Source organism: Denticeps clupeoides, chromosome 14, assembly GCF_900700375.1.
Source record: "Denticeps clupeoides chromosome 14, fDenClu1.1, whole genome shotgun sequence".
Lineage (NCBI taxonomy): Eukaryota > Metazoa > Chordata > Actinopteri > Clupeiformes > Denticipitidae > Denticeps > Denticeps clupeoides.
In genome coordinates this window covers 18,356,555-18,384,087 of record NC_041720.1, presented here as the reverse complement: position 1 = coordinate 18,384,087, position 27,533 = coordinate 18,356,555, and the positions used below count along the sequence as shown (strand labels likewise).

Sequence of the window (27,533 nt, the reverse complement as noted above, 5' to 3'; positions counted from 1 at the left end):
ATATGAACAATAATTTTTTAAATCAGGTTTTATGACAATTATTTTAGAAATTTACACATGAAATCCAAAGACAAAAGATAATAAACAATTTATTATCTTAAACAATTTATTGTCTTAGCCATTACAAAACCATGTCTATTGCTGCCCTCCTCGGCTCTTTTCTAGCTGTATGCAGTGAACCACGTCATGTGGTACTGCATGTATTCCAGCACCTCAGCAGCCCAGACATCCCACCCTGCAAAAACTTGCGAAACCTAGTCTGAGGTGAAATGCATTTTTATATCTTTTCGGGGCCATGATGTTCCAGTCAACCGATATCAGTTGTCAGTTTTCAAAGTAATCCAATCTTTGTAAATCTCAAAGTAAAATTTAAAGCTGTTCATTTCTTATTCAGAAATGATTTACTTCAAAGCACTTTGGCAAGTTGTTCTGGTCTAAAGCATCTTGGGTAAGATGTCTGCTGACTGATACCAGTTTTTTGCAGAAAAAATGACACCTGTTCAATATTAGGTAATAATGATTTGGCTGACCAGTGTGTGTGTTTTATAAATCCATAATAAATGATTTGTAGTAGCGATGTCTTTTAATGTTACTAAAGAATGTACAGTTTGGGGAAAATATACATAACCGTTTGTAATTTTTTTCTTCCTTTTTGTAGAACCTCGTTGCTCCACAGGCTTTACCAAATCTCTAGGGGGAAGAGTAGCGGAAACAGGCAGCAGCCAAAAACCTGCCAATGGGCTTTTTCTAAATAAGTCGTTAACTGTTTATATTCTTTAAATAGACACTTTCTGCTGCATAACTCTGCATGAGCAAGTAAAAGGACCATTTCTGGTTGCTAAGATACTGTAGTTGCTGCGCCTGCACTCCTCCTCTCTGTGGCATCTTGCATGGAGCTGTACAGATTTCTGACTGACTGAACTGGACTAATGCATGGTATCCAAAAAAACTGTGGCCTAAAGCTGTGGAAAATAATTGTTTTTATGTGGTTTTTGTCCTATTCTGAATTTGAAGCAGAAAAAGAACGTAAATAAAAAAATACATAAAAAAAATTTCAAATAAGCTTTAAATAGACATCTACATATTTGCACAATTAAACATAGCATAATTTGTGCTTACTGAGAACAATTAAAATACTTTTATGTATGGCTGCATCAAGGGCTGTGCGATATTGCATAAAATTGGTTTGGGGTGGGTAGTAGTAGCCTAGTGGGTAACACACTCTCCTTTGAACCAGAAGTCTCAGGTTCAAATACCACCTACTGCATTGTGTCCCTGAGCAAGACACTTAAACCTGACTTGCTCCAGGGGGGCACTTTCCCTGTATTTACCAAATACAGGAGGACCACCCCTTGTCATTTTTCATGCACGCTGTCAGGACTCAATTGCAGGCGTGGAACTGATTGGGCAAGTGGTTCGGATTGGGCACTGACATGTCCTGCACTTGCTACAACTGGCTTGTTTTATTTTATTTATTGGGTCTGCAGTATTTTTAAGACCTTTAAACTCTAGGTTTCAGGATTTACTAGTCATTTTTAATGATATTTAAGGCCTAATTTTTTGGGAAACTCTCTGTGCTTTCGCCCACAACTAATGGCTTGTGCTGCAAGTAGGCGTGGTTTTATACAGGTGATGCGTGTGTCATTTTCATGAGGAGCTGATATTTCTGTGGTAGGCTGTTATCAAAATCTCTCTTGTTGGCCAAATTTATATTGCATACCATTTGTGCAGCCCTTGTTGCAACTGACACACACACACACACACACATTTACATTTACAGCATTTATCAGACGCCCTTATCCAGAGCGACTTACAATCAGTAGTTACAGGGACAGTCTCCATGGAGCAACTTAGGGTTAAGTGTCTTGCTCAGGGATGGTTGTAAGTGGGATTTGAACCTGGGTCTCCTGGTTCACAGGCGAGTGTCTTACCCACTAGGCTACTACCACATACACACACACACACACACACATGTGTATATAATTTTAGTGTAATATTTCCAATGCCAATAAGCAACCTAACTTTAAATAATATTATTCAGCTTGTGAAATTCAGGCTCATGATTCTCCACTGTACTGATAAGTTATCAGTTTTTGGGGGTTATCATAACCTCTCCAAGGAGCTAAATAACACACTGAAATCTGATGCTGTTTGTCTATGGAATCGGAAACACACGCAGCGATCCACACATACACATCATCCCTCTCTCTCTTGTTTGCCGTAGTTTTTGGATATATTCGGGAACTTCCGGAATCTGGCAATAACATACACACACAAAAGTTGCTAATGTGCCATTTTATCGATTATGAAAATGCACGATCAAGCAAAAATTTTTCACGATCATCAATTAAGATTGTTTAAATGCTAGTGATATGATACCTTGAAGAAGCTCCAAGTCTGCTTGGATATGTGCAGTTCATGTGACGATGCTTTTGTTTCAGGTTCTGCAACCTTTTACACACACACAGATATTTTCATTTTTACTCTATGATTTTGCACTGCCGTAAAACTTGAAATTTGCTTCATTTAAAACAATGATACCAGTGCTGTGCAGTAGTCTACAAAAAAACGGAGTGATGCAATAATAAAAGGACTTTGGTGACTGATTAAACAAAGCCTTGAGACAAAGAATTTACCTTGAATCTTTTTGTAATCAAACAATTCTAGTTACTCAAATAATCTTTTCAACCCTACTTTGATGTATGAAGCAAAGTCTGAGTCTGCAAGGAGTTGATGCTATTAAATTCTATAATTTTTCTTCAGCATTTTATGTTTTCTGTCATGTATTGTGAATAAAATATTGGTTTATGAGATTTGGATGTCATTGAATATGTAAATTAATATGTATCATAAAATTAAACAGCTGCATAAATTTGGGCACCCCAACAGAGAATTTATATCAGCACTTAGGTGAGCCTCCTTTTGCAAATTTAATGGCCTCTTGTTTCTTCCTATATCCGTTGAGTGTCTGGATTCTGGTTGAAATATTTTTGACCACATATAACTGACATATAACTGACCACATATAACTGAAATCTCTCCATTTCAGTTATATGTGATAGGTGCTGAGCATGGATTTATCCTGCCATGCAAGTCAGGTGCCTGTGAAAGCCACTGCAAAACTTTATGTACTCCTCCCATGAATGCCTTTTGTGGATTTTGAACTATGTTTTCAGTTATTGTCTTGTTTACATTTTTACATTTATATTTATGGAACTTGGCAGACAGCCTACCCTCTGTTGTAGTTTTTCTTGCATACTTCATACAAGTTTACCTTCATACTTCATACATAGTTTAAGTCAGAGGACACCAATCATGGTCCTGGAGGGCACTAAATGAAGGTAAACACAAAAATGTGCAGGACTGGTGCCCTACATCACCAGGGTTGGTGATCTTAAGCTGCCATTTGAAAATACTCACGCAACTGTCCTATTCTGAGCAGTAGAGGTGTGAACCTTCACTCATCTCACAATTTGATTTGATTATGCTAATCAGTGCATTGATTATCAATGAATACTATCATTTTTTTACATTACTTCACGTGTTTTTTCAAATACAGGAGTTATGGTCTAGTTCACCAATATGGTTCACAAGACAAGTTGTTCTGCTACAATGAGCAGAGCAGCTTGCGTGGGTCAGTCCACGCTTGCCTGATGCGAAAACTCCAGAAAAACGGCTGGTTCAGACGTGGAACGGAGACCATTTTTATGCTCGTTGTAGCAAAGCCAAAGTCACTTTCAGAATGAACATTTTCCACAAAACTTTGCACAAAGGTTTGCACAAAAAACAAGTTGTGCTCGATGGGCACAAGTTCCGGTTAGACACTGCGAGACTGATAAGATATGGGGCAGCCCGGTGTTTTACTCAGATACGGCAGCCACAGTCTTTACCACCACTACTTTTTAGCTACGATTTGTATGCTGCCGCCTGAAAATCACCAAGCAATGTCATTGTGATACGATCGATTCTGCATGACATTGATAATACACAAAAGTAAAATAACAAATAAATCAGCTTTTTTGGTTAAAATGTCCAAAACAGGACTTATTATTCCAATAAAAAAGTGCAATAAATGACAGGATTTAAAATGTAGTTTGCAAAGTCTAAAAACTAAATTACAAACTAGAGCAAACAATCAAAAATCGCAGGCTCCTATCAGACCTCAGGCTCCTATCAGAAAAAGCAAGAGTGATTAGTTTGTTTTATGGTTTTAAATAGTTTATAGATATGGTTTAATTAAAACGCTACACTACCATAATGAATCTCTCCTCCATCTTTTTTTCAAAGCCTGCTTTGATGGGTGAGAAATAGGAACAATGCATCACAACCTACAGTTTTACTGAATAGGTTGGTTTCTTACATCGACACAATGTGATACCAAATCCAATTATTTGAAGAATTATTTGACTGATTTCTGATTTATAGGAGCGATGCATCCCTACTCCTAATAAATTTCAAATAGCAAAATATGTCCAGATTGTTAGTTAGGAAAGTCCTCCAATATAAAGGGATTTTCGTTGTGAAACAGTGCAGCACAGTACATGGTGACAACTAAATGTGTAATCTGTATTTAACCATCACCTTAGTGAGCAGTCACCAGAGAGCAGTGTGTGGGTAGGGGATCTCAGGCAGGGACCTGGGCATTTCAGGATTAGAACCAAACCTTTCGACTACAGGTTCACTTCCTTACAACCAGAGTTCTAACTAGAACTAGGAAATTTGACCTCTTACAATCACTGCACTGGCTCCTCATCAAATTTAAGATTGACTACAAAATCCTACTTTTGACCTATAAAGCTCTAAATGGTCTCGCCCCGCACTACCTGAGTACCTGCCGCGCCCCCTGCGATCCACTGGTGCGGGGTCACTACTGGTACCCAAAGTACAGAACATCACAGCTGGGAGCAGATCCTTCTCATATAGAGCTCCGCAGTTGTGGAACAGCTTGCCGGTCAGTGTTCATGACTCAGACACAGTCTCAGTGTTTAAATCTAAACTAAAAATGCATCTGTTTACTCAGGCCTTCTGTTAAAGTCCCAGGCACAGTGTCAATTATTAAGTCCACTTTATCACACAGTCACCCTGTTTAGCACAGACAGTGTTAACCACAGCCACCACCACCATAACAACTAAAGCTTCAGAGATTTTCAAATGGATAAGTAGCATAATAATGGACACGTAATGTACACCATGACACTGGACAACACTTTGGACTTCTCCACCTCTACAACTATAGGACTTTTTCTCTTATTGGACAATCACAAACTCTGAACTGATACCACTTGCAGGCTTAACTCTACCCTGGAGGGGGTCCCTCTCTGTATCACTCCTTCCCAAGGTTTCTTCCTTTCTTTTTTTCCTCTCTCCTAGAGTTTTTTATTTTTTGTGTGTTTTAACTTGTGTGCCGAAGGGTCAAGTGTGGGGGGTGTCAACTGTAGGGCCTGTCAAAGCCCATTGAGACATACGCTATGTGATTTTGGGCTATATAAGAAATAAATGTTGTTGTTGTTTTACCCGCTAGGACACAACTGCCCCAAGGTGGTGGATCACTATAAAGGTGTCTTTTTGTTTGTGGATATTTATATTGTTCTGACTTCTTTGACATATATGCTGATTCCTCTGCATTAACCTATGAAGTGTTACATTTATACCAAATTTTTATGAGCATATTCTATGGTTGCTGAGATATACATGCCATTTTCAAGCAGGAATCTCTGAAAAGTTAAATAGTGGTAAGATGGAGGAAACTTTTCTGCCTTGTTCAATACAATCTGAACTTCGTCAACTGTTCACTTCATTTATGGTAAAGTTCCCAGTTTATTTATTTGTGATGAAATTTCATTTTACAGACAAACAAGATGGTTCATAGGAGACCATCACAGGCCATCAAAAGAAGACTAGAATCACTTTAAGCATTCTGCCATTGCAAAATTAATAATTTTATTGATTCCTGCATGTGTTTTTCAGCAGCTGACACTGTGGTCCAGTCCTGGAGCTAAGCTTTGCATGTTCTCACTAGGAGAAGCTGGGTGTGTCATTATGGATGTCAGTGAACATGTATATGCTTGCACAAACTGCCAGTCAAGAGAGGAATGCAGGAATGAAAAGAACAGTAATACATGTGAACTGCAGCCATAAACACACACTCACACACTCCGAATTCCGTAATAACATTAATGAGAAGATTTCCCTTTAACCCACATTTGCATAGTATATGCAAAGAACATTACTTTTTCTTAAATCTGTGTGGTTTTCTTTAGTTGGGTTACATGACACAATGTGCTCCGCTTGTATTTTACTTTCACATTTGAAGAGAACAGTATCTGTATGGAACCTTTGAGCATGTAGAATCATTCAACTGGGTATAGTGAGCCTGTTAAACTATCAGTCAGTGAAAGCCCCTCCCCACAAATTAATATCAAGTCACTGGACAAATTTAAAAATGAATTCCAAAACCGAAATCCCGTGGTCCGTAATGGCCTTTTGGACTGTGCAGGGTGAACCAAAAGGTTTTAGGATAAGGTAGGTGGTACGTGCCAATATAGTATCGACATGGATGCAGGACCTAAGGTTTCCCTGCAGAGTATTGCCTAGAGCATTACTGCCAAGTTGACTGCTTTCCATAGTGCTTCCTGGAACTGTGTCTTCTGTAGACAAGCTATAATGAAAAAGAAATTGATCAATCAGACCAGGTCATCTGCCTAAGGCACCGATACAAACCAGTGATTTCCCTGAACCACCTCTTTCATATTCTTTGCTGAGCTGCATATATTGATTAAGTCACATGACCTATGACTGAGGGAGATGGTAAAACACCTGTACCATAACATCATATTCAACTTGGGGCCTCAAATGTCAAATGCTTTATATTAGACCAAAATGCTAACTTTTCATATTTAAAATAATGAAAATATGTTCCCCAATGGTGGGCTCTCTGGTGACATTTGTAACTTTCCTGAAATGTGTTGTTATGGTATTATGCTTTGTACATGTTCCATACACAAATTAATTAGTGACTGTGATTTCTTTAAGCATATTCATTGCATATTATAATATTTAGGACTATTCTCTAGGTGATGCAAAAGACATTTTAATAACTCTATCCCCATAACCTGTGGTCAGAACTATGAACAAGTGTGACATGTACAGTCAGGTCCATAAATATTGGGACATCGACACAATGTTAACATTTTTGGCTCTATACACCACCACAATTGATATCAAATGAAACGAACAAGATGTGTTTTAACTGCAGACTGTCAGTTTTTATTTTTATACATCCAAATCAGGTGAACGGTGTAGGAATTACAACAGTTTGCATATGTGCCTCCCACTTGTTAAGGGACCAAAAGTAATGGGACAATTGGCTTCTCAGCTGTTCCATGGTCAGGTGTGTGTTATTCCCTCATCATCCCAATTACAATGAGCAGATAAAAGGTCCAGAGTTCATTTCAAGTGTGCTATTTGCATTTGGAATCGGTTGCTGTCAACTGTCAAGATGAGATCCAATAAGCTGTCACTATTGGTGAAGCAAGCAATCATTAGGCTGAAAAAACAAAAGAAACATATCAGAGCGATAGCAAAAACATTAGGCGTGGCCAAAACAACAGTTTGGAACATTCTCAAAAAGCAGGAACGCACCGGTGAGCTCAGCAACACTAAAAGACACGGAAAACAACTTTGGTGGATGACCGAAGAATCCTTTCCCTGGTGAAGAAAACACCCTTCACAACAGTTGGCCAGATCAAGAACACTCTCCAGGAGGTAGGTGTATCTGTGTCAAAGTCAACAATGAAGAGAAGACCCCACCAGTGTGAATACACAGGGTTCACCACAAGATGTAAACCATTCGTGAGCCCCAAAAACAGGAAGGCCAAATTAGAGTTTGCCAAACAACATCTAAAAAAGCCTTCACAGTTCTGGAAAAACATCCTATAGACAGATGAGACCAAGATCAACTTGTACCAGAGTGATACGAAGAGAAGAGTATGGAGACGGAAAGGAACTGCTCATGATCCTAAGCATACCACCTCATCAGTGAAGCACGGTGCTGGAAATGTCATGGTGTGGGCATGTATGGCTGCCAGTGGAACTGGTTCTCTTGTATTTATTGATGATGTGACTGCTGACAAAAGCAGCATGATGAATTCTGAAGTGTTTCGGGCAATATTATCTGCTCACATTCAGCCAAATGCCTCAGAACTCATTGGACTGCGCTTCACAGTGCAGATGGACAATGACCCAAAGCATACCGCAAAAGCAAAAGCAAGAGTTTTTGAAGGGAAAGAAGTGGACTGTTTTGCAATGGCCAAGTCAATCACCTGACCTGAATCCGATTGAGCATGCATTTCACTTGCTGAAGACAAAACTGAAGGGAAAATGCCCCAGCAACAAGCAGGAACTGAAGACTGTTGCAGTAGAGGCCTGGCAGAGCATCACCAGGAATGAAACCCAACGTCTGGTGATGTCTATGTGTTCCAGACTTCAGGCTGTAATTGACTGCAAAGGATTTGCAACCAAGTATTGAAATGTATAAGTTTGATTTATGGTTCTTATTCTGTCCCATTACTTTTGGTCCCTTAACAAGTGGGAGGCACATATGCAAACTGTTGTAATTCCTACACCGTTCACCTGATTTGGATGTAGATAAAAGCTGACAGTCTGCAGTTAAAGCACATCTTGTTCGTTTCATTTGATATCCATTGTGGTGGTGTATAGAGCCAAAAATGTTAACATTGTGTCGATGTCCCAATATTTATGGACCTGACTGTATGTTGTACTTGTCATTCCTCAATACTAGGTAGTTAAATATAAAGTTACAAAACTATACAAGCAGTTTGAATACCTGCCATGTGATACACATGACAAAGAAAACTAGTCTCACTTGTTACTTCCACAATAAAATTATGTGAACTCTATAAGCATTCAGACAAAACTATTGCACCAAATATTTCTATGTATAATCTGTGTCAAAACTGTGCAACACTTCAATAAAATACTGTTTATGCATTACCATTAACATATGATGGCCAGTACTAAGAGTTAAACTTTTTGGTGCACAGGCCCACACCTGATTTGTGTTTTTTTTCAGCATTTAATTTCTGTCATTAATCACCTCCTGTGTGGCTCCCAAAAGGTTGCCACAGACCAATCAGATTGTCCTTTGATGTTTCTGCCCCTGATGCAGGGATACAGTTCTCATCCACCCCAATCAGACTTTACCGTCTTGGCACTTCAGGACATTTGTTGGCCTTTTGGGCCCCCTAGTAATACACATTTTTTTGTTTGTTTGAGGCCACAGTTTAAAGATAAAGTTGGGCTTTTCCAGTCATGGCCCTGTAATCTCCCATTTTACATTGTTATAAAATCCTGTGCCACCATGTAACGAGAGAAGTGCAGGAACATATCTTCTTATAACTTTGCTCCCATCTCATTTCACAGTCCTGAACGTTTTTAGACTGGTGTTCTGGATCTTATCCTTATAATCTGTGTGTTATCACTTTGTGTTAATGGCATGACTCCTTGAATTACAGTTAACGAGTTACAGTTCATAAAAGTATGACCAATATAAATTTGTGCATCGGTATTTAGCTTATTTAACGGTATATAGCTTATTGCGAAATGAAAAATGTGCTTTTGGAAGCACTACAAGAGATTGTTGACATTTGTGATTTTGGTCTCTGTGTACATTTTACTGCTTGTTGTACTGGTATAACTATGACAAATAAATCTTACGTTTACATTTACAGCATTTGTCAGATGCCCTTATCCCGAGCGACTTACAATCAGTAGTTACAGGGACAGTCCTCCCCGGAGCACTTTTAGGATTAATTGTCTTGCTCAGGAACACAATGGTAGTAAGTTGGATTTGAACCTGGGTCTTCTGGTTCATAGTGTATTTATTACCCAGTAGGCTACTACCACCAAAATCTTCAATCTTGTATATCACTACAGCCATAACTCAAGATGAAAAATCTTTTGATAATCTGCTTAAAGTAAGCATAGTGCTTAAGCACCTGTTGAACACAATAAGTCTCATTATCATTAATCAACAAAATTACACGATAGATACATATATTTCATTACAGTTAATGTCAAATGACCAGCATTTATGTCTCATCTCGATTTAATCATGTCATAAATGTTTGTTGACTAAGGTATTACGTTGATTAAAACACTGATTGCTGCCTTGAAGTAGTGACTTTCTCATTATGTTTACTGAGGTGCATGGTTTTTGGAGGGTGTTTCCTTTAACCAAAAGCTGATCCAGTACTTGTTACAGTGGCCAAATGGTGCAAATGTTTATATGAAAAAAATGAGTGGCTGATGCCAGACTGTGTCAGAGTGAAAAGCTCAAAGCAACTTAGCACTCATGAATTTGGATACTATCTACAGGTTATTCTATTTTTACATGAAGTAAATGTAGTAGTAGTAGTAGTAGTAGTGGCCTAATGGGTAGGACCCTTGCCTATGTACCAGAAGTCCAAAGTTCAAACTCCACTACCATACTGTGACATCTATCTGTCCCATTATCAGTTTTAGCCATAACACTGATGTCTGGTTGTCATTTATTGCTTTTTGCAGATGCGCCATCCACCGAGCAGCAAGACTTGTTCACCCAGAAGCTGCAGCAGTGCTGTATGCTGTTCGACTTCATGGACACAGTCACTGACCTGAAGAGCAAAGAGATCAAGAGGGCCGCACTCAACGAATTGGTCGACTATGTCTCCACCAACCGGGGTGTGCTGACAGAGGCTGCCTACCCTGAGATCATTAACATGGTAGGGTCATCTTTTTTTTCCCTCTGCACACTGTATATCCCCATTTACTTCTGATGATGGTTAAATGTTCCACTGAAGAAAAAAGTAATAAAATGAGTTGTGTTATTGAGTAAGAAGATGTAGCTGTGCACACTTTCAGTGCATGTGTGGGTGCAATGTGACACTGAAATTGTGATGTATGTATTTTGCGCAAACACACACTTTTTCACGCCTAGGAAATCAATGGTTTTTTTTATGAAAGGAAGGTTGCCTGTAATGTCCGTGGGCTGTTTGAATGAACTTACGTCCAAATGATAACATTGCCGAATGCACATGTGTAACTATACAGAAGCATGCTTATATACACACTCACACCCACACACACACACACACACACACACACACACACACTGAGCAGCACATTCAGTCAGAGCCACAGATTAGAGAGCCTCTGTAATCGCCCTTACCTATAAATTGCCCTTGTCTGAACCGCTGTGTCTGCGTGCCCCTCAGCCTCTACTGTTGCGGTGTGAGCGTTGTATACCTGGCAATGAATTTCCACTCATGACTCACATAGACCAAAAACCACCCAACCCACCCATAGTTTCTTCGCCTTCCCGGATCAGCCAGCCTGTCTGTCTGTCTGCACAATTCACCTGACAAGTTTTACGCCAGATGGCCGTCCTGATGCAACCCTCCTCATTTACCCAAGCTTGGGACTGTCACCTGCATCCCCAGTGGCTGGGTTGCCCACCCACCTCCGTTTTTTTTTAATTAATTGAGAAATATTTGGAAGCATGTGCATTACAGTCCTAGTACAGTCCCTTTTTCTTTTTAAGATGGGCCATCAGTGAAGCTCCGCCCATCTTTCAGTCGATACCCTTTCAATCCTCTGTCAATTTTGTTATTTTTACATGGTCACGATCATAAAATACTTTCAAATAGTGTGGCAGCAGTATGAGATTCTTATGGTCTGAACAATTCTTAAATGTTTTGTTTAGGACTGTTTACTTCTGTTTACTTGCTTCTTATGACCTATGACCTACCCAATGACTCGCCTTACATGATGGAGATTTCATTTCATGATACAGTTTCTGAGCTGATATAGAGGCTTCATCTTTCACATTTACATTTTCAACAGGAAACAACGACTTTTAAATTTAACTAGAAAATAATTTTTAAAAAGCCTTTTTTTATGTCATAAACACAAACTGTGTTCCCATCTCTTTTCACACCTTCTTCTGCGAGTGGCAGCCATGGCTGCAGTGGTCATGACTCATGGTACCGCCGCTGTGATGTACTGCTGGGGGGTGATGGGTAATCGTTTCCCTCCCAGTAGTGTTGCAGCACACTGAGAGGGATTTAGTGATTACCCATAGGTCCGACCCTGGGAATACACGTCTGTTGTTGCTTTATCCCCTAGGTGCTGAATGTTTGTACCTGAATTCATGTGGGTCCGGTCCACATTTTCAAATTCACAGAGGATTTCCTGTCTCTTTTTTGAAAGCCATCGAGTTTACTTCTCTGGTACAGTAACCATGTAGCTATAATGTGTTTTTTGTCTTCCTTTCCATGACATTCTGAGCCCTCACAGACTCCTCTCACTTCCCCTGTCACTCTCATTACAGGGTCAAAAAGAAAATCACAGGTTTATCCACTCCATTTTAAGGACTGTTATGTCATCCTTACGCACATGGCGGGGTTGCCCTTGATGACCGCCCTGCAAACAGCGGCAGTCTGATTCAGTGTTCAGTGTGTGGTGGCTTTGGTTTGTGTGTGTGTGTCTTGTTGGTGGGTTTCACAAGGAACATGAATGTTGGGGTATACAAGTGTTGTATACAAGTGTTCGAAACAGATGATGCAGTATGCCACAAGCAACTATATATCCAGGATCATCTAGTGCACATGGTGACACAGTGAAATGTTTCCTCTGCATTTAGCAATCACCTTAGTGAGCAGTGAAAAAACAAAAAAAGTACCCGGGGAGCAATGTGAAGCCAGGGTAAGATCGCAAAGATGTCTATAGAGGCTGGTGGCAAAAGATTCGGCAACCAGGAGCATGCTTGTGAGCAAGCAAGCTGCTATATGGAACTAGCTGGAAAAAAGTGCAGTCACTGCATAAATTAGATCCTAGTCATAAAGTTGATCTTTGTCATTTCAGCTATATATGTATTAGACAGTACATAGTTAAACAAAATAATGTTTCTCCGGAAACTGGTGCTACAAGTAACATTTGAACGATTAGACAAAGTTACATACTTACATAAAGCAGGTGTGCGACACAGACAGACTCGGTAACATAAAGTGCAAACAAAGGCAGTGCAAGAATAACATTTAACAAACATGTTGACAACAATGAGACAGACAGCTCTCAACAAGTCAAGTGAATAATAGTTGTGCGAAGTAAAATAGTTCAAATATTGCTGTGTAAACGAAACGTGCATTAACATATAATATTACTCAATAACAGAGGTAGTGTGTGTCAGTCCAGAGTGGAATGTCCCTGAGTTCAGTCTGGCAGTGAGGGCCCGAATGCTTTGGTATCTTCCTCCAGATAGTAGAAGGAAGAGTGCATTCACAATGCTGGTGGTTTTTAGGATTTATATTTATAGCATTTTCCAGACGCCCTTATCCAGAGCGACTTACAATCAGTAGTTACAGGGACACTCAGGGTTAAGTGTCTTGCTCAGGGACACAATGGTAGTAAGTGGGATTTGAATCTGGGTCTTCTGGTTCATAGGCGAATGTATTACTACCACCCTATGCAGTGAACTACTACTACCGTATGCAGCGGATTCAGCGTATGTGGTAAATGTTCCCAAACCAGACAGTGATGCAGCTGGTCAGAATGCTCTCAATGGTGGTGGGAGATGGGCTTTCCTCAGCCTCCGCAGGAACTAGAGACGCTGCTGGGCTTTCTTTGCTGTTGAGCTGGTGTTAAGATTCCAGGAGAGGTTCTCTTCTAGATGAACACTCCACGCAAGAACCGTCGATGTTCAGTGGAGAGTGATCCCTCTGTTGTCTTCTGAAGTCAACAACAAGCCTTCGTTTTGTCCACGTTCAGAAACAGATGGTTGACCTTACTCCAGTCCGTCAGTCGATACACCTCTCTGTATGCTGATTCGTCGTTCTTGCTGATGAGACCCACACGATCGTATCATTGGCGAACTTGATGTGGTTAGACCTGTGCTTTCCAGAGTGTGCAGAGTGCCTTTTAGCATTAGCGCTGGGTGGAATGTACACTCTGATAATGAAAACTGAGCCCCCACTGCAGGTCTTACCACACAGTGCTGAATTCCTGCCAGCACGAAACACGCTAACCCTGTCCATCGGAATGGCCGGAATTCTGTCCCTGAGCCGCGTCTCAGTAGAGTTTTAAAAAAAATCTGTCTGAGAAATTAAAGAATGTCATGTTTTCACTCATTATTGATGAGACATGGACAAGGGCATGAATAAAATTATTAAAAAGAGCTGATGCATGTTCATTCATTGCTCTGCTAGATCGATAGTTCACAGAAATACTTTAACAAGCAAAGTTCTTTATAATTATTTTGAATTCGGTCTTAATTTTAAGACCAAAGATTTTAAGAAAAGATCTAATCGAGATTTATTTGAGAAACATTGTGATTGCAATTTAATTGAATTGTATTCAAATTTGTAGCATAAACGTACATTAAAATATGAACTGCGTTTATAACTAGCATACCACAAGTTGATAGTAAGGAGACTTGATCACTTTCCTGGAGTGGAGGGATCTTGTATGTGTCTGACCAATGGGAAGAGGAGAGCATTTTCCCCGGGATACTGTCTTTTGTTTAATAAAGGAACTGTTGAACGGCACTCGCTGGTTTTTGAGAGGAAAGGTGACTCTGGCGGCGAGCACATCGGACTTTGTTTTACTGTCTGCAGGCTGCATTCGCCCGGTCCGGTTCTCTCCACCGCGGCATCGCTGCAGCTGCCTCTCTGCTGCCTGCATCCCCATCGCTCCAGTCTCTTGCTCCCTGACTATATCCATGTTTCAATGTGTCCTGCAGCAACCCTGGTATTACTTGGTAATTGAGAGTCAGGGGTGCAAAATTGCATGGAAAAGATTTATTCAATTCGCGATTGTTGTTTGTTAAGGGCCATTCAGTCCCTGTACCGGAGGAGCGTGAGTTTGGTCCGCATAGCCGGCAGTAAGTCGGACCTGTTCCCGGTGAGGGTTGGACTCCGCCAGGGCTGCCCTTTGTCCCCGGTTCTGTTCATAACCTATATAGACAGAATTTCTAGGTGCAGCCATGGTGTGGAGGGTGTCTAGTTTGGTGGCAGAAGAATCTCGTCTCTGCTTTTTGCAGATGATGTGGTCCTCCTAGCTACTCAAGGTGATCAGGCTCTGACCTTCAGCTCTTGCTGGGTAGGTTCGGAGCCAAGTGTGAAGCGGCTGGGATGAGGATCAGCACCTCCAAATCTGAGACCATGGTTCTCGACCGGAAAAGAGTGTCTTGCCAACTCCGGGTCGGGAGAGAGGTTCTGCCTCAAGTGGAGGAGTTGTTCATGAGTGAGTGAGGAAGGGAGGAGATCCACAGGTGGATTGGGGCATCACACTTATCGATTCCCTACTTGGGATGCTGCCCCCATGACGTGGACCTGGATAAGCGGAGGAAGACTAGGACGAGGACAATTCGCGGTTTCGGTTCGGTTTCGATATATCGTTCAGCCTTAGTCTTAATAATCCTATAATTCCTGTCATTATTTTCCCAGTATTTCTCACTGTTTCTCAGACTTGTGCTTTACGTGAGTGGCTCTGTTCAGATTTGTCCACTGTAGCCAAATATATGAATCTGTCAGAAAATGATCAGTTTTGCCTGTGCCTGGGTAATACCTTGAGTAAATGGAGATGTAAGGTTTAGAGACAGTCATTTGACACAACAGAATAAGCGTCTGTCTGTTTTTGTACATCTCTTTTACTCTCTCTCCTCTTCTTCTCCTTCATCTGCTGCCGTCCTTGAACATCTAAGAGAAGCTGCAGTGACCCATAAAAGGTCTTATTGCCAACGGGGGCATAGTCATGCTTTTTATCCCTGTACTTGTTACTGGAAAGCTTATTATGAGACTAGATGGGATTTAAACTGCTGTGTGTGTGTGTGTGTGTGTGTGTGTGTGTGAGAGAGAGAGAGAGAGAGAGGTCAGTACAGATCTCAGGGATCTAGGCCGTTATCCAGGAAGTATCTGACTCTGCATTATTTTTGCTGTTTTTTGCCTGATGTGTGAACCTTGAAGCAACAAGGTGTTTCCAAGTTGTCATGCAAATAAAGAAGTAGGTTTTGGATTTGGGGTTTCAGTTTAGACCCACTGCACTCGGACAGTGTTTGAGGCATGAGCAGCAGTGTGACCTTCAGCCAGTGTTCATCTAAGGACCTTGACAGGGCATCATATAAATGTACACAGGATGCTCTTTAGCATTTCTGGTTAAATGTATGTGTAAAGCACATGTTATGATATTATGTGTGCATTTTTCTTTTTGAGGAAAACACACACACACAGTGTTACAGGTATCAGCCAATGGCAAGCTGTTTTTCTAAAAATACCAGGTGATTGGCTGCGTGTGCACTGCTGAATTATAATAAGCGGGAGTGCGAGCTAAACTTATAAAGTACAATCAGTAAGGGTTTGAACCTGGGACTTTGTGGTCTTCTGGTGGGTGAGTTACCCACTAGGCTACTACCACCTTACCACTCTAACAAAACGTTCATCATTCATGCTGGGGTCACACCCTCATTCTTTCTTTTCTGCTGCCTGAGCATCAGAGAAATTGAATGTAGCTCCTGAAGAAGATCCAGTGCAGATCCAGTGCCGTGTCTGTTTAGAGCTTGGCTGCAGAGTGGTGGCCTAGTGGTTAAGGAAGCGGCCTCGTAATCAGAAGCAGCCACTGAGCAGCCACTGAGCAAAGCATCGTCCCCACACACTGCTCCCCAGGCGCCTGTCATGGCTGCCCACTGCTCACTCCGGGTGATGGGTTAAATGCAGAGGACAAATTTCACTGTGTGCACCGTGTGCTGTGCTGCTGTGTATCACATGTGACAATCACTTCACTTCAGAGATGGACTTGCTAGTTGGGGCTAATAGAGAGCAGAAGAGGGTTTGGAATGGAATTTGCTTCATTTATCCGATGAAAAGGAGCGTTGGTGGAGCAGCTTGCTGTCGGGCTTTCTGTGAGATGTCATTTGTAATTGTAGGCACTTTTCTCAATGTCTTGCATTATTTTTAGCATACAATATTTATTTTGGGCATAATTATGTATTCAAAAGGTCCCCTATCATGAAAATGTCACTTTGTGATATTATTTTCTTGCTCCTTGAGCTTTTATAATAAATAATAAATTTTAAAAACGATATACCAGCGCTGCCAGATCCCAGCGCACCATGCAAAGTTTAGATTCAGGCTTCACACACAACGTTTATTCTATTCTATTTTAGACTCGTCGCTGCCTGTGCGAGTATCTCCGGTGCCGTTTTAATGTGTAAAATCTGGACCAGTGGAATTTCACCAGCTACACCGGGTTCATCATAAACTCAACTCACTATAGGGCAGAATCAGCCACAGGGACGATTTTATACAAATTACAGCGCGGTTTAGCGTGTTTAATTTAAGACACAAAGGTTCTGCTAACTTTAAAAAGTGCAGATTACATTAATGTATAAAATAGAATAAACTTTGTGTGTGCAGCCTGAATCTTAACATTGCATGGCGCGCTGGGATCGGGCAGTGCTGGTATATCGGATTTAAAATGCTGAAGTTAGTTTGCCCTGTAATTCCTCCCGATTTACTTACCTCCGTTTCCGTATTAATGGACGGAGGTTGTAGGTAGGAATGGCGTGGGAAGCTCGTTTTTTACTAAATCAGATTGAAAGAAATGCTGCCTGGTTAAATGGGCTGTTTTAATTAGATCTATTGTAATAAACAATATAATGTAAAATAATAATAGTAATAAAAAAAATTATATTACAATTTTCCAACCCTTTACAGTATATTTTCAGAATCTTATTTGTATTGTACTTCTCCGTGCTTACACATTTCTCTCTCTCTCTCTTCCATGTGCATTTGAAAGTAGGGTTTATTGTCTAGATCATTAGGGAGAGATTGGGCGCAGTGTATTCTAAGGAGTCTGATGTGTTCTGCATTTTAATCTATATTTATCTCTACCTGCCTGATGACTGTAGCGATTTTGGCCTACATTTTATTAACATGTGGAGGAAGAATCACACCATTAATGAGACTCCATTAAGTTTCGTTTTTATTTTACAGATTAGCACCAACATTTTCCGGACACTGCCTCCCAGTGAAAATCCAGATTTTGACCCTGAGGAAGATGAGCCAACTCTGGAAGCTTCATGGCCCCACACACAGGTAATGTGTATCCTTGCTGCTTCACATTGCTGTAGTTGAAAAAATCCAGCCTTAACGCACATTTTATTTATTTTATCAGCTGGTGTATGAGTTCCTGCTCAGGTTCTTGGAGAACCCTGACTTTCAGCCTAGCATGGCTAAGAGGTACATCGACCAGAAGTTTGTGCTGCAGGTGAGTGGCCATGTCCAACTATAGAGATTAAAAATAATTTGAAGAAACCTGACACAACCCCTGGTAATCAGAGTAGGGTGGGAGAGGTCAGTCATGTCTACAATCTTTTTAAAGATGAAAATAATTACACACTGACAAAAAGGGCTGGGTGGGTAGGTAGTTCCTCCTCTCACATAACTAGCAAATATTGACTTCTTGTCTGATGCTCCCAGGATTGGAGGAGCTTGACCAGGTGCTCTTTTCTTTCTATTGTGTACAGTTCCGATGCTGAAGGGCATGAATTATTCCATCATAATTACCTATTCATTTAATGTCCAGTTATTTTCTGAGTAGCAATGAGAGGTTGGCAGTATAGGCACTAATGTTTTTATTAGCTTTGCACTGCACGGGCAGTGGTGGCCTAGCGGTTAAGGAAGCGGCCCAGTAATCAGAAGGTTGCCGGTTCGAATCCTGATCCACCAAGGTGCCACTGAGGTGCCACTGAGCAAAGCACCGTCCCCACACACTGCTCCCCGGACGCCTGTCATGGCTGCCCACTGTTCACTCAGGGTGATGGGTTAAATGCAGAGGACACTGTGTGCACCGTGTGCTGTGCTGCTGTGTATCACGTGACAATCACTTCACTTTGAAAAATTTTGAATATGACAGAGGATTTTTGGAGTACATCACCCTTTTCAAGATTTCCTCATGTGTCTGCTTTTTTTTATTATTTTGGTTATTTATTTTAACCAAAAACTTTTCAAATGTGTGCCTTTACTGTACTGTACTGTTAATCTGCCCAGACAGTTGAGGTGGTAGGCTCATATCGTGTCAGCATGTAGGTGATCTACTGACCAGCTCTTGATCAGATTTGCTGCATGCTGGTATGACCCTTTCTGCAGATCTCAGTCAGTTGTTTCTCTCTGTGTAATGCAGGATCCCACAGGATCCATGTTTTAAACTAAACTACCAGTCCATTCCCAGAGCTTCAATGGGTCAGGCGCTTTTGAATTTTTTGTCTCCGGCAGAAGCGTTTTTTCCATGATGCAAGGCTTGAAATAGTGCCCTGCTGTTTACAGGAAGGGGAAGAGTGGGGAGGAAAGGGGATGGAGGGTGAAGATACACAGACAGAGGTTAAGGAGGACGGTGAGGGGAGAGGTGACGAGGACGAGGCCACAATGCTTTTGTACTTGTGCACTGGGAGCCTTTTAGCTGTACTCTTGTTTAGCAGTTGCCATGGTTGCAGGGACCAGCATGCCAGTCTGACTTTTACAAGAGTGAAACGCTGAGCCAGAGCGCACACAAACTTTCCCAACATGCTGATGGAGCGAATAATAAAAAGAGCGAGCATTCTGATATGAAATACAGCAACAGCAATAACAATTAGAATTCACAATAAATACATAAAATAATACAATTTCAGAATTATTCATAAAAGAATTCACAATTGAAGTGTAAATATACAATACAATCTGATGACTGCTTTATTGCTTATAACTGTACAGGCTCACTGTATGTTATAGTGTAATAAATGTAATAGTTCATTTCCTTTCATGGAAAATATTCCTGCACTCACAATAAAAAAAGATTAATGGATTAAGATAAAAAATGAGTGGAGGTAAATGGAAGTGCAAATAATGTTTAATGGGAAAGGGGTCTTCAATGTCAACGTGAACTTTGAACTTGAACAGCCTGTGTACTACATACAAAACGTAACAGACCTAGAATTTGTGATCGTGAATGTGGAAGCCCCCAATCAATCGATTATTGTTACTGTTTATCGATCGCCCGATTATAGGCTGTCAGAGTTTATACCAAATCGGAATGCCTTTTTGGAAGCTCACCTATTATAGTATGTGGTGACTTCAGTGAGGACCAGCTCTTACAAGGAAATAAGCCAATATTTTCTACATTTCAAAAGAATGGATACAAACAGGTCATTAAAAAGTGCCACAAAAGAGAAGAGAACTCAATATTTCTCAGCTGAGAGGAAAATATACAGTGCTGCATCATGCAAACTTACTATAGCTATCAAAACCCTGTCTGCGTTGCCATTTAATATTTTAACATTTGCCCAAAGAAATCACTGGAGAACCAGAACAGAATTACATACAACTAGCCATATGTGCAGCAGGCTTAAAGGCTAATGGCTAAAGAAATGAACAAAATGGGTTCATGTGTATGAAAATACACAGGGAAAAAAGGAACATTGCAAAATCACACTTAACTCCTCTACATTGCTACAAACATGTACAACGCAACACAAAAAAAAAGAAAAAAGGAGCAAAACCTAATTACACTAAACTAAACTCAAGAAGGATTGCCTTTGTTCACTGCAGTTTTGTTTCACATCACAAACCAGTCCTGAGGGAGCTGGTACTGAGATGTCTGCAAGATCTGCATTTGATCTGCACCCTTACCAGGATGTTCCTGCTGCTTGTCACTAATAATAATAATAATTGTAAGTTGCTCTTTGAAGCAATTGTACATAACTTGTAATTTTTTCAAAAAAATGTCATGCATTACATACATTGCCTATGAGAACACAGATGTGATACTTTTTCATAATGTATTACAGGCATAACCGACATCCATTACAGGCACATTGCAACAAATTTGGGACAAACAGTCACCAACAATGCACCTTAATCAAAATGGATAACATGAGATTGAATCCTACAGTCTTGGATCTTGGATACTGGATCTTCATTTCAGTACAATGAAATTTCATAACATAAATGTGTATAGTGTGCATTCATACACATGATACTCCTAAATAAAGAAATTCACAAAACCCTGTGTTCAGATGTGTTACTATAACATTATAAGTTGCACAACAGTAACAACAAAGAGGTTCAAATTAAATGAGCTTGGTTGTAGTTATAACAACCAAATTACAATAAAGTATAACTGAAAAACACCTACAATGGAAAATATCATACATTTTTGCAAATCATTTTTGTGAAAGAATCAATCAATTTTTATGATATTATGGAAGTTTATGGGCAATGGTATGTGCAAATAAGCTATATTAATACATCACAGTTTTAGGACTTTAGAAGTAGAAGAAAAATGTACTGAACATTTGAGAGCCTCCCAGGACACACCAAGCTTTTGAATGTGATTTTACTGTGTTTACCCCTCTGCATTTGCATGTCGGAAGGAAGTGTGGCCTAATCATTGCTCTTATATTACTGGGTAGTGCTCTGACCACAAAACAGTTTCCTTCTTTTTTCAGCTTCATGCTAGAGCTTGACAAAATCAGACCCGACCCAACAAGTATAGCTTTTTTAAAAGCCCGCCTTTCTTTGCACATGCTACAAGTGCTAAGAGGGAAAGCAAATATGCGGGGAAACGAGAGGGTTTAAAACATAATCACCACAGACTAGCCTCTGTTTTATCTCCTCAGCATTTCAGCAGTTCCTTTTCACTCTGCCGCCTTTTATCCCTGCCAATTGCTCACCAAGGGTGAGGGTTAAAAGCAGAGTTGTGTCATCATGTGTGACACTGTGCTGCAGTGTTCCATAATGACAATCACTTCACCTTCACTTTAACACACAATCACTACACAGTAACACAATATCAAAACAAAACCTAGTAATGGCCCTCGGGGCTCTGGGAAGATTGAAGGAGTATACAGGATTCAGTCCTTGCTTTTTTTGTCTTTGGGTAGCCTGGCTCATCTTGTAGCAGGTTTTACGTCTTGTCTGAAACGAGCTCTTGGCAATGATGTTTATAGATCTGATGACCAGTGAACCTGACCGTGATTTATTTTTTTCCATCCATTCTTTATAACCCCATCCTCTCATTCTGTACAGTTCCCATGCAACGGGTATTTTTAAACTTTCTCCCGACTCCAATGTGCAGTGGGAGTAATATGTGATGCCCTGTACTTTCTGACTATTGGAGCAGCTCTGGGGGAGGACAAACAAGGGAAACCTTTGGGGGTGGCGACCCCATCAGTGGATCCGTTTCTATTTCTGTGCTTTAGACTTGCTGCATCTGTTCAGTATCCACCATGGCACATAAACTAGTAAAAGTCTTCACACAAAGACTAGCTCTTGTCTTGCATGAGGTTTCAGTGAGGTGATGAACTAAAATCAGTCAATTTTTACTTGTACAGGGCTTTTTACAATGTTGGCAAAGGTGACTGTGGCAACGAAAAAAACTCCCCTACATGGGTCATGATATGGTTATATATTGCGATATTCTTCTGCTCGCGGACAATGTAAAAACACAGCTGAAATACAAGATGCTGTGATTGGTCTGTCATATTTTGACATGTTTTGTGAAATGATTTAGAAATGGTGGCCGTTGCTGGTCTGGCTATGAAGCCACTGGAGAGCTAAACACTAACTCTCTGGGTATGTCGGGATTATTTTAATATCCACTGTGTCAGTACAGCTAATGTGGGACACTTCCAGACTGTTTAATCAGACCGCAGCCTGAGACAGAAGTAGGAATGTGGAAATACTTCAGCTTCACTAAACATGCTGAATGCGCTTTTTCTCACAGTTAAACAGGTCTCTGCAGCTGGTGACTGCAGACGCATAACTAAAATAAGCAATAAAAACAAGCACTAAAACATTAAAAATCAACCTCCCCTCTCCTCTGACTCCGCCACCAGGGGTCCTGCAACAGGTCCAATGATTGAATGAATACATTTTCATTGCGATTGCAGACACACATTGTAGTAGCAGCATACATGTCTAACAGATTGTGTTTGCTGTTTATATGCAGCCTACTGGAAATGAGGCCCAGATTTACAAAACTATCACAGCGGAAGGCTGTTCTCATTTGCATAGTCAGGCTTTTAAAAAAAAAATTTAGAAGTCTTTCCACATTTTGATAGGTTGAAAGGAATGAGACATTCCACGTTGTTTATGACTACCAAGTGACTGCTGTTACCTAGCAACAATTGCATTGTTCATTGCATCATTCTTCTTTTTTTTGCTTTCAGGGGTGTACAAAAAATACAAAAAATATTTAAAATATAAATCTATCTATGAGAATATGTAAATAATAAATAATATAAATTATTGTCTGAACTGTTATTGAGTCTTTTATTGCAGCAGCCATGCAACATGCAGCAGCTTGCCCTTGAAGATGTTCTTTTAATATATACAACAGACTTGTCAACCTGTTCGGTTAATGTACAAAATGTTCCTCTAACATTTCCAGTATTTTATTGCTCTTGTCCAAACCTTAGTTTAGACATGTTGCTGTTAGATTCATAATTAACTAGTTACAAGACAATGAAATTGGACATTTATTGGGTATCACAGTTCGTGGATGAGGTTTGGCTTCTGGGCAGTGCAGCTGATGCACCACATGTGGGCAAAGGCAGTCCTGTTGTGTCCTGTTCATTGTATAGGTGTAATATTTTTTTTCCATCAAGCTTTCGGTGGGTAATTGTGACCTAAATGGCTGAGCTCAAGATGGCAGGGGGGAAAAGCAGGCGGTCATTATCCGGTCACCTCTAGATTTCTATATATCAACATATTCACAATTTACCATTACATAAGACGAATGTATGACTCAATGATGACTCAAATCATACAAAGAACACTTATACATTAACAAAATAAACACAGCAGATAAACACTTACCTACATCACACACCCTTTTCCCTGTTCCAAGCTGGCCTATAAAGGCATCGTTCTCCCATGGCGCACGTTTCCATGGGGAACATTTATGCTGCCTGACCATGAGAACCATGGTGAAAACGTGAACGGTGTGTATGCGAAATTGTGTGGAATTATGGATGGATAATGGGTACCTGAGTGATGTACCAGTGGGTACCTCATTATTCACTAGGATGGTTAACAATAAGTAAATAAATAAATGAAACTGGTAACCTAAGCTGTTTTGTGTTTATTTGAGAAAGCTAATTAAGGCAACGGGGAGTTAATCTAAATATTCTTGAGCTGCCGTTTGAAAATACTCAGTGACTGAGCTGTTCTGACCTCAAGGGGAAGTTCATTCCACCACTGAGGGGCCAAGACAACGACACACAACTCCTCTTCTCCTTTCCTCCCTCTGATCTACATGCTGCTTCCAAAATCTCTGCATGTCTAACCGACATCTCGTCTTGGATGGCAGCCCATCATTGAACAGCCCGCAACCTTGGAGTAACAATAGAGTAACTCCCTTCTAGCTGGTCTACAACTATGCACCATCCGACCTCTACAACTCATACAAAATGCAGCAGCACGACTGATCTTCAACCTTCCCAAATTCTCCCACACCTCCCCTCTGCTACGCTCCCTCCACTGGCTCCCAGTAGCTGCATGCATCAGATTCAAAATACTGATGCTGGCCTACAAAGCCAAACATGGAGTAGCCCCATCCTACCTCACAGCCCTTATTACACCTCGCACTGCACCTCGTATACTTTGAGCCTCCAGTACTGCTCACCTGGTCCCTCCATCGCTAAAGGTAAAAGGAAAATATTCATCTAGACTCTTCTCTGCCTTGGCCCCTCGGTGGTGGAATGAACTTACCCTCGATGTCAGAACAGCTCAGTCACTGAGTATTTTCAAACGACAGCTCAAGAACTTCCTCTTTAAAGAATATTTAGATTAACTTGTAACTTTCTTATTGTCGAACTTGTGTACAGAATCTACAACAGAGTGAATAAAAAGATTGTATTCATAGTTGGGGGTCCTAGTGAACCAGAATTGATCTCTTCATCGATGGTAACTTGAAAGCACATTGTAAGTCGCTCTGGATAAGGGCGTCTGCCAAATGCCTTAAATGTAAATGCAAGACAGAGAAGAGTCTAGATGAACGTCTTCCTTTTACATTCAGAAATGGATGGACCAGGCGAGCAGTACTGGAGGCTCTGAGTATACGAGGTGCAGTGCGAGGTGTAATAAGGGCTGTGAGGTAGGATGGTGCTACTCAATGTTTGGCTTTGTAGGGCAGTTTTAGGGCAGTGGTGGCCTAGAGGTTAAGGAAGCTGCCCCGTAACCAGAAGGTTGCCGGTTCAGATCCCGATCTGCCAAGGTGCCACTGAGGTGTCACTGAGCAAAGCACCATCCCCACACACTGCTCCCCGGGCACCTGTCATGGCTGCCCACTGCTCACTCAGGGTGATGGGTTAAATGCAGAGGACAAATTTCACTGTGTGCACCGTGTGCTGTCCTGCTGTGTATCACATGTGACAATCACTTCACTTTACTTTACTTTGTAGGCCAGCATCTGTATTTTGAATCTGATGCGTGGAGCTACTGGGAGCCAGTGGAGGGAACGTAGCAGAGAGTAGCAGTGGGAGAATTTGGGAAGGTTGAAGATCTGTCGTGCTGCTGCTTTTTGTATTAGTTGTAGAGGTTGGATGGTATATAGAGGTAGACCAGCTAGAAGGGAGTTACAGTAATCCAGTCGTGAGATTACTAAGGACTGAACCAGTATCTGGGTGACCTGTGTTGACAGATAAGGACGGATTCATCTGATATTGTAGAGAAGGAATCTACATGAGCAGGAAAGATTGCTGATGTGGGTCGAGAAGGAGAGTTGGTTATCTATTGTTACGCCAAGGTTGCGGGCTGTTGTAGAAGGAGAGAGCTGTGAGTTGTCCAGGTAAATAGCAAGATCCTGATGTGGTGAAGAATCTGCTGGAATTAATATTAGTTCAGTTTTGGTGGGATTGACTTTGAGAATAAGTGAGTGAGTTTGTAAATTTCAGTAAGTGATGTCGTCGGCACCCGTGCAGAAATCAGACATAACCTAACATTAGCCCATAATATATTGACAATATATGCACCATACAGTTAGAAGTGCCCACACTTTTTACAGTCACATTCAGAGTCAGGTTGTTGCTCCGGCACCAATCCACCACATGTTTTATCTAAACTGACGTGAACCCAACGTGATTTGAATGCTCAACCATCTGGTTTGAAGTCAGACACACTAATGTTGTTCCACGAGATCAAACAAGCAAACCAGGGACCTTTAGATCTTCAGTCTAGCGCTTTCCCGACTGAGCTATTTCTGTACGCTTGAGCAAGATACAGACACGTAATTCAAGATTTTCTTCTGAACATACTTTTCTGCTAGCAGGACTTAATAACTAACTCAAGGGTGGTAGTAGCCTAATGGGTAACACACTTGCCTATGAACCAGAAGACCCGGGTTCAAATCCCGCTTAATACCATTATGTCCTTGAGCAAGACACTTAACCCTAAGTTGCTCTGAGGGGGGGACTGTCCCTGTATATACTGATTTTAAGTCGCTCTCGATAAGGCCGTCTGATAAATGCCATAAATGTAAATGTAATAATGCATTGGAAAGTTTTTAACCCAATTTAGTCATTTTGGTATTTTGATCTTTTTTTGCTTGGTGTAGCCCAATAACTTCTGACCCCAATAGACCCCACTGAAATGCAGCAACATTTTTCCCCACAATCAGGTGATGTGTATTTTGGTAGGATGGTAGTAGCCTAGTGGGTTACACACTCACCTATGAACCAGAAGACCCAGGTTCAAATCCCACTTACTACCATTGTGTCCCTGAGCAAGACACTTAATATTGAGTGTCTCCAGGGAGACTGTCCCTGTAACTACAGTCCTTGTAGCTACTGATTGTAAGGCAATCTTGATAAGGGTGCCTGCTAAATATTGTAAATGTAAGTGTAGCACATCAGGGACAGTTAATTTTTTTTTCTTTTTATTATTTGGCGCCCTCAGTCCATTTACTCTTATGCTAGCGCTTCTGCAGACACGGGAACATTTTGCATGGAGACTCGGGCAATAACATTAATGCGTAGATGAACTCTGTTTGGACATGCACTCGTTATTTTCCTATGTTTTGGGCCTCCCATTTTCCCTTTTGTCTCACTTGCACATGCCGTCTAATCCAGCAATACCGGCTTCAAGGCCAGACCGCATAGCCCGGTTTGACATGTGGGTTGGGCCGGTTCCAAATACGGGTTATCAACATTTATTCATTTAAACTCAAACTCTTAACACATGAACTTGCATGAACCCTAGCAACCACCTAGGAACCACCTATCCTTAGCAACCCTGTCCTACAACACAATCTTAAACTGGCCACTTTATTAGGAACACCAAGTCCTGCAGCTAATACCCAGACAAGTCCATTAAAATTACTGTTTTCTGCTTTTTTCTCCTATGCTGCTATTTTCAGACTACATTTTAGACACTGCTGCATGCAACACGTTTGTTATTGAGGTTTTCAGATGGCTAATCAGATTGAAGTGAGTTCTCTTTTTGCTA

General features: G+C 40.9%; 1 protein-coding gene across 1 annotated transcript in view; it reads left to right on the top strand.

The window, feature by feature from the left end:
* The window catches only part of ppp2r5a (protein phosphatase 2, regulatory subunit B', alpha isoform), a 63,496-nt gene that overhangs the window by 20,729 nt on the left and 15,234 nt on the right, over positions 1 to 27,533 (top strand). The window contains exons 2-4 of the mRNA XM_029002320.1: positions 10,585 to 10,781; positions 18,045 to 18,146; positions 18,226 to 18,318. Of these exons, the coding sequence (XP_028858153.1) occupies positions 10,585 to 10,781; positions 18,045 to 18,146; positions 18,226 to 18,318 (392 nt within the window). The remainder of the gene's footprint in view (positions 1 to 10,584; positions 10,782 to 18,044; positions 18,147 to 18,225; positions 18,319 to 27,533) is intronic.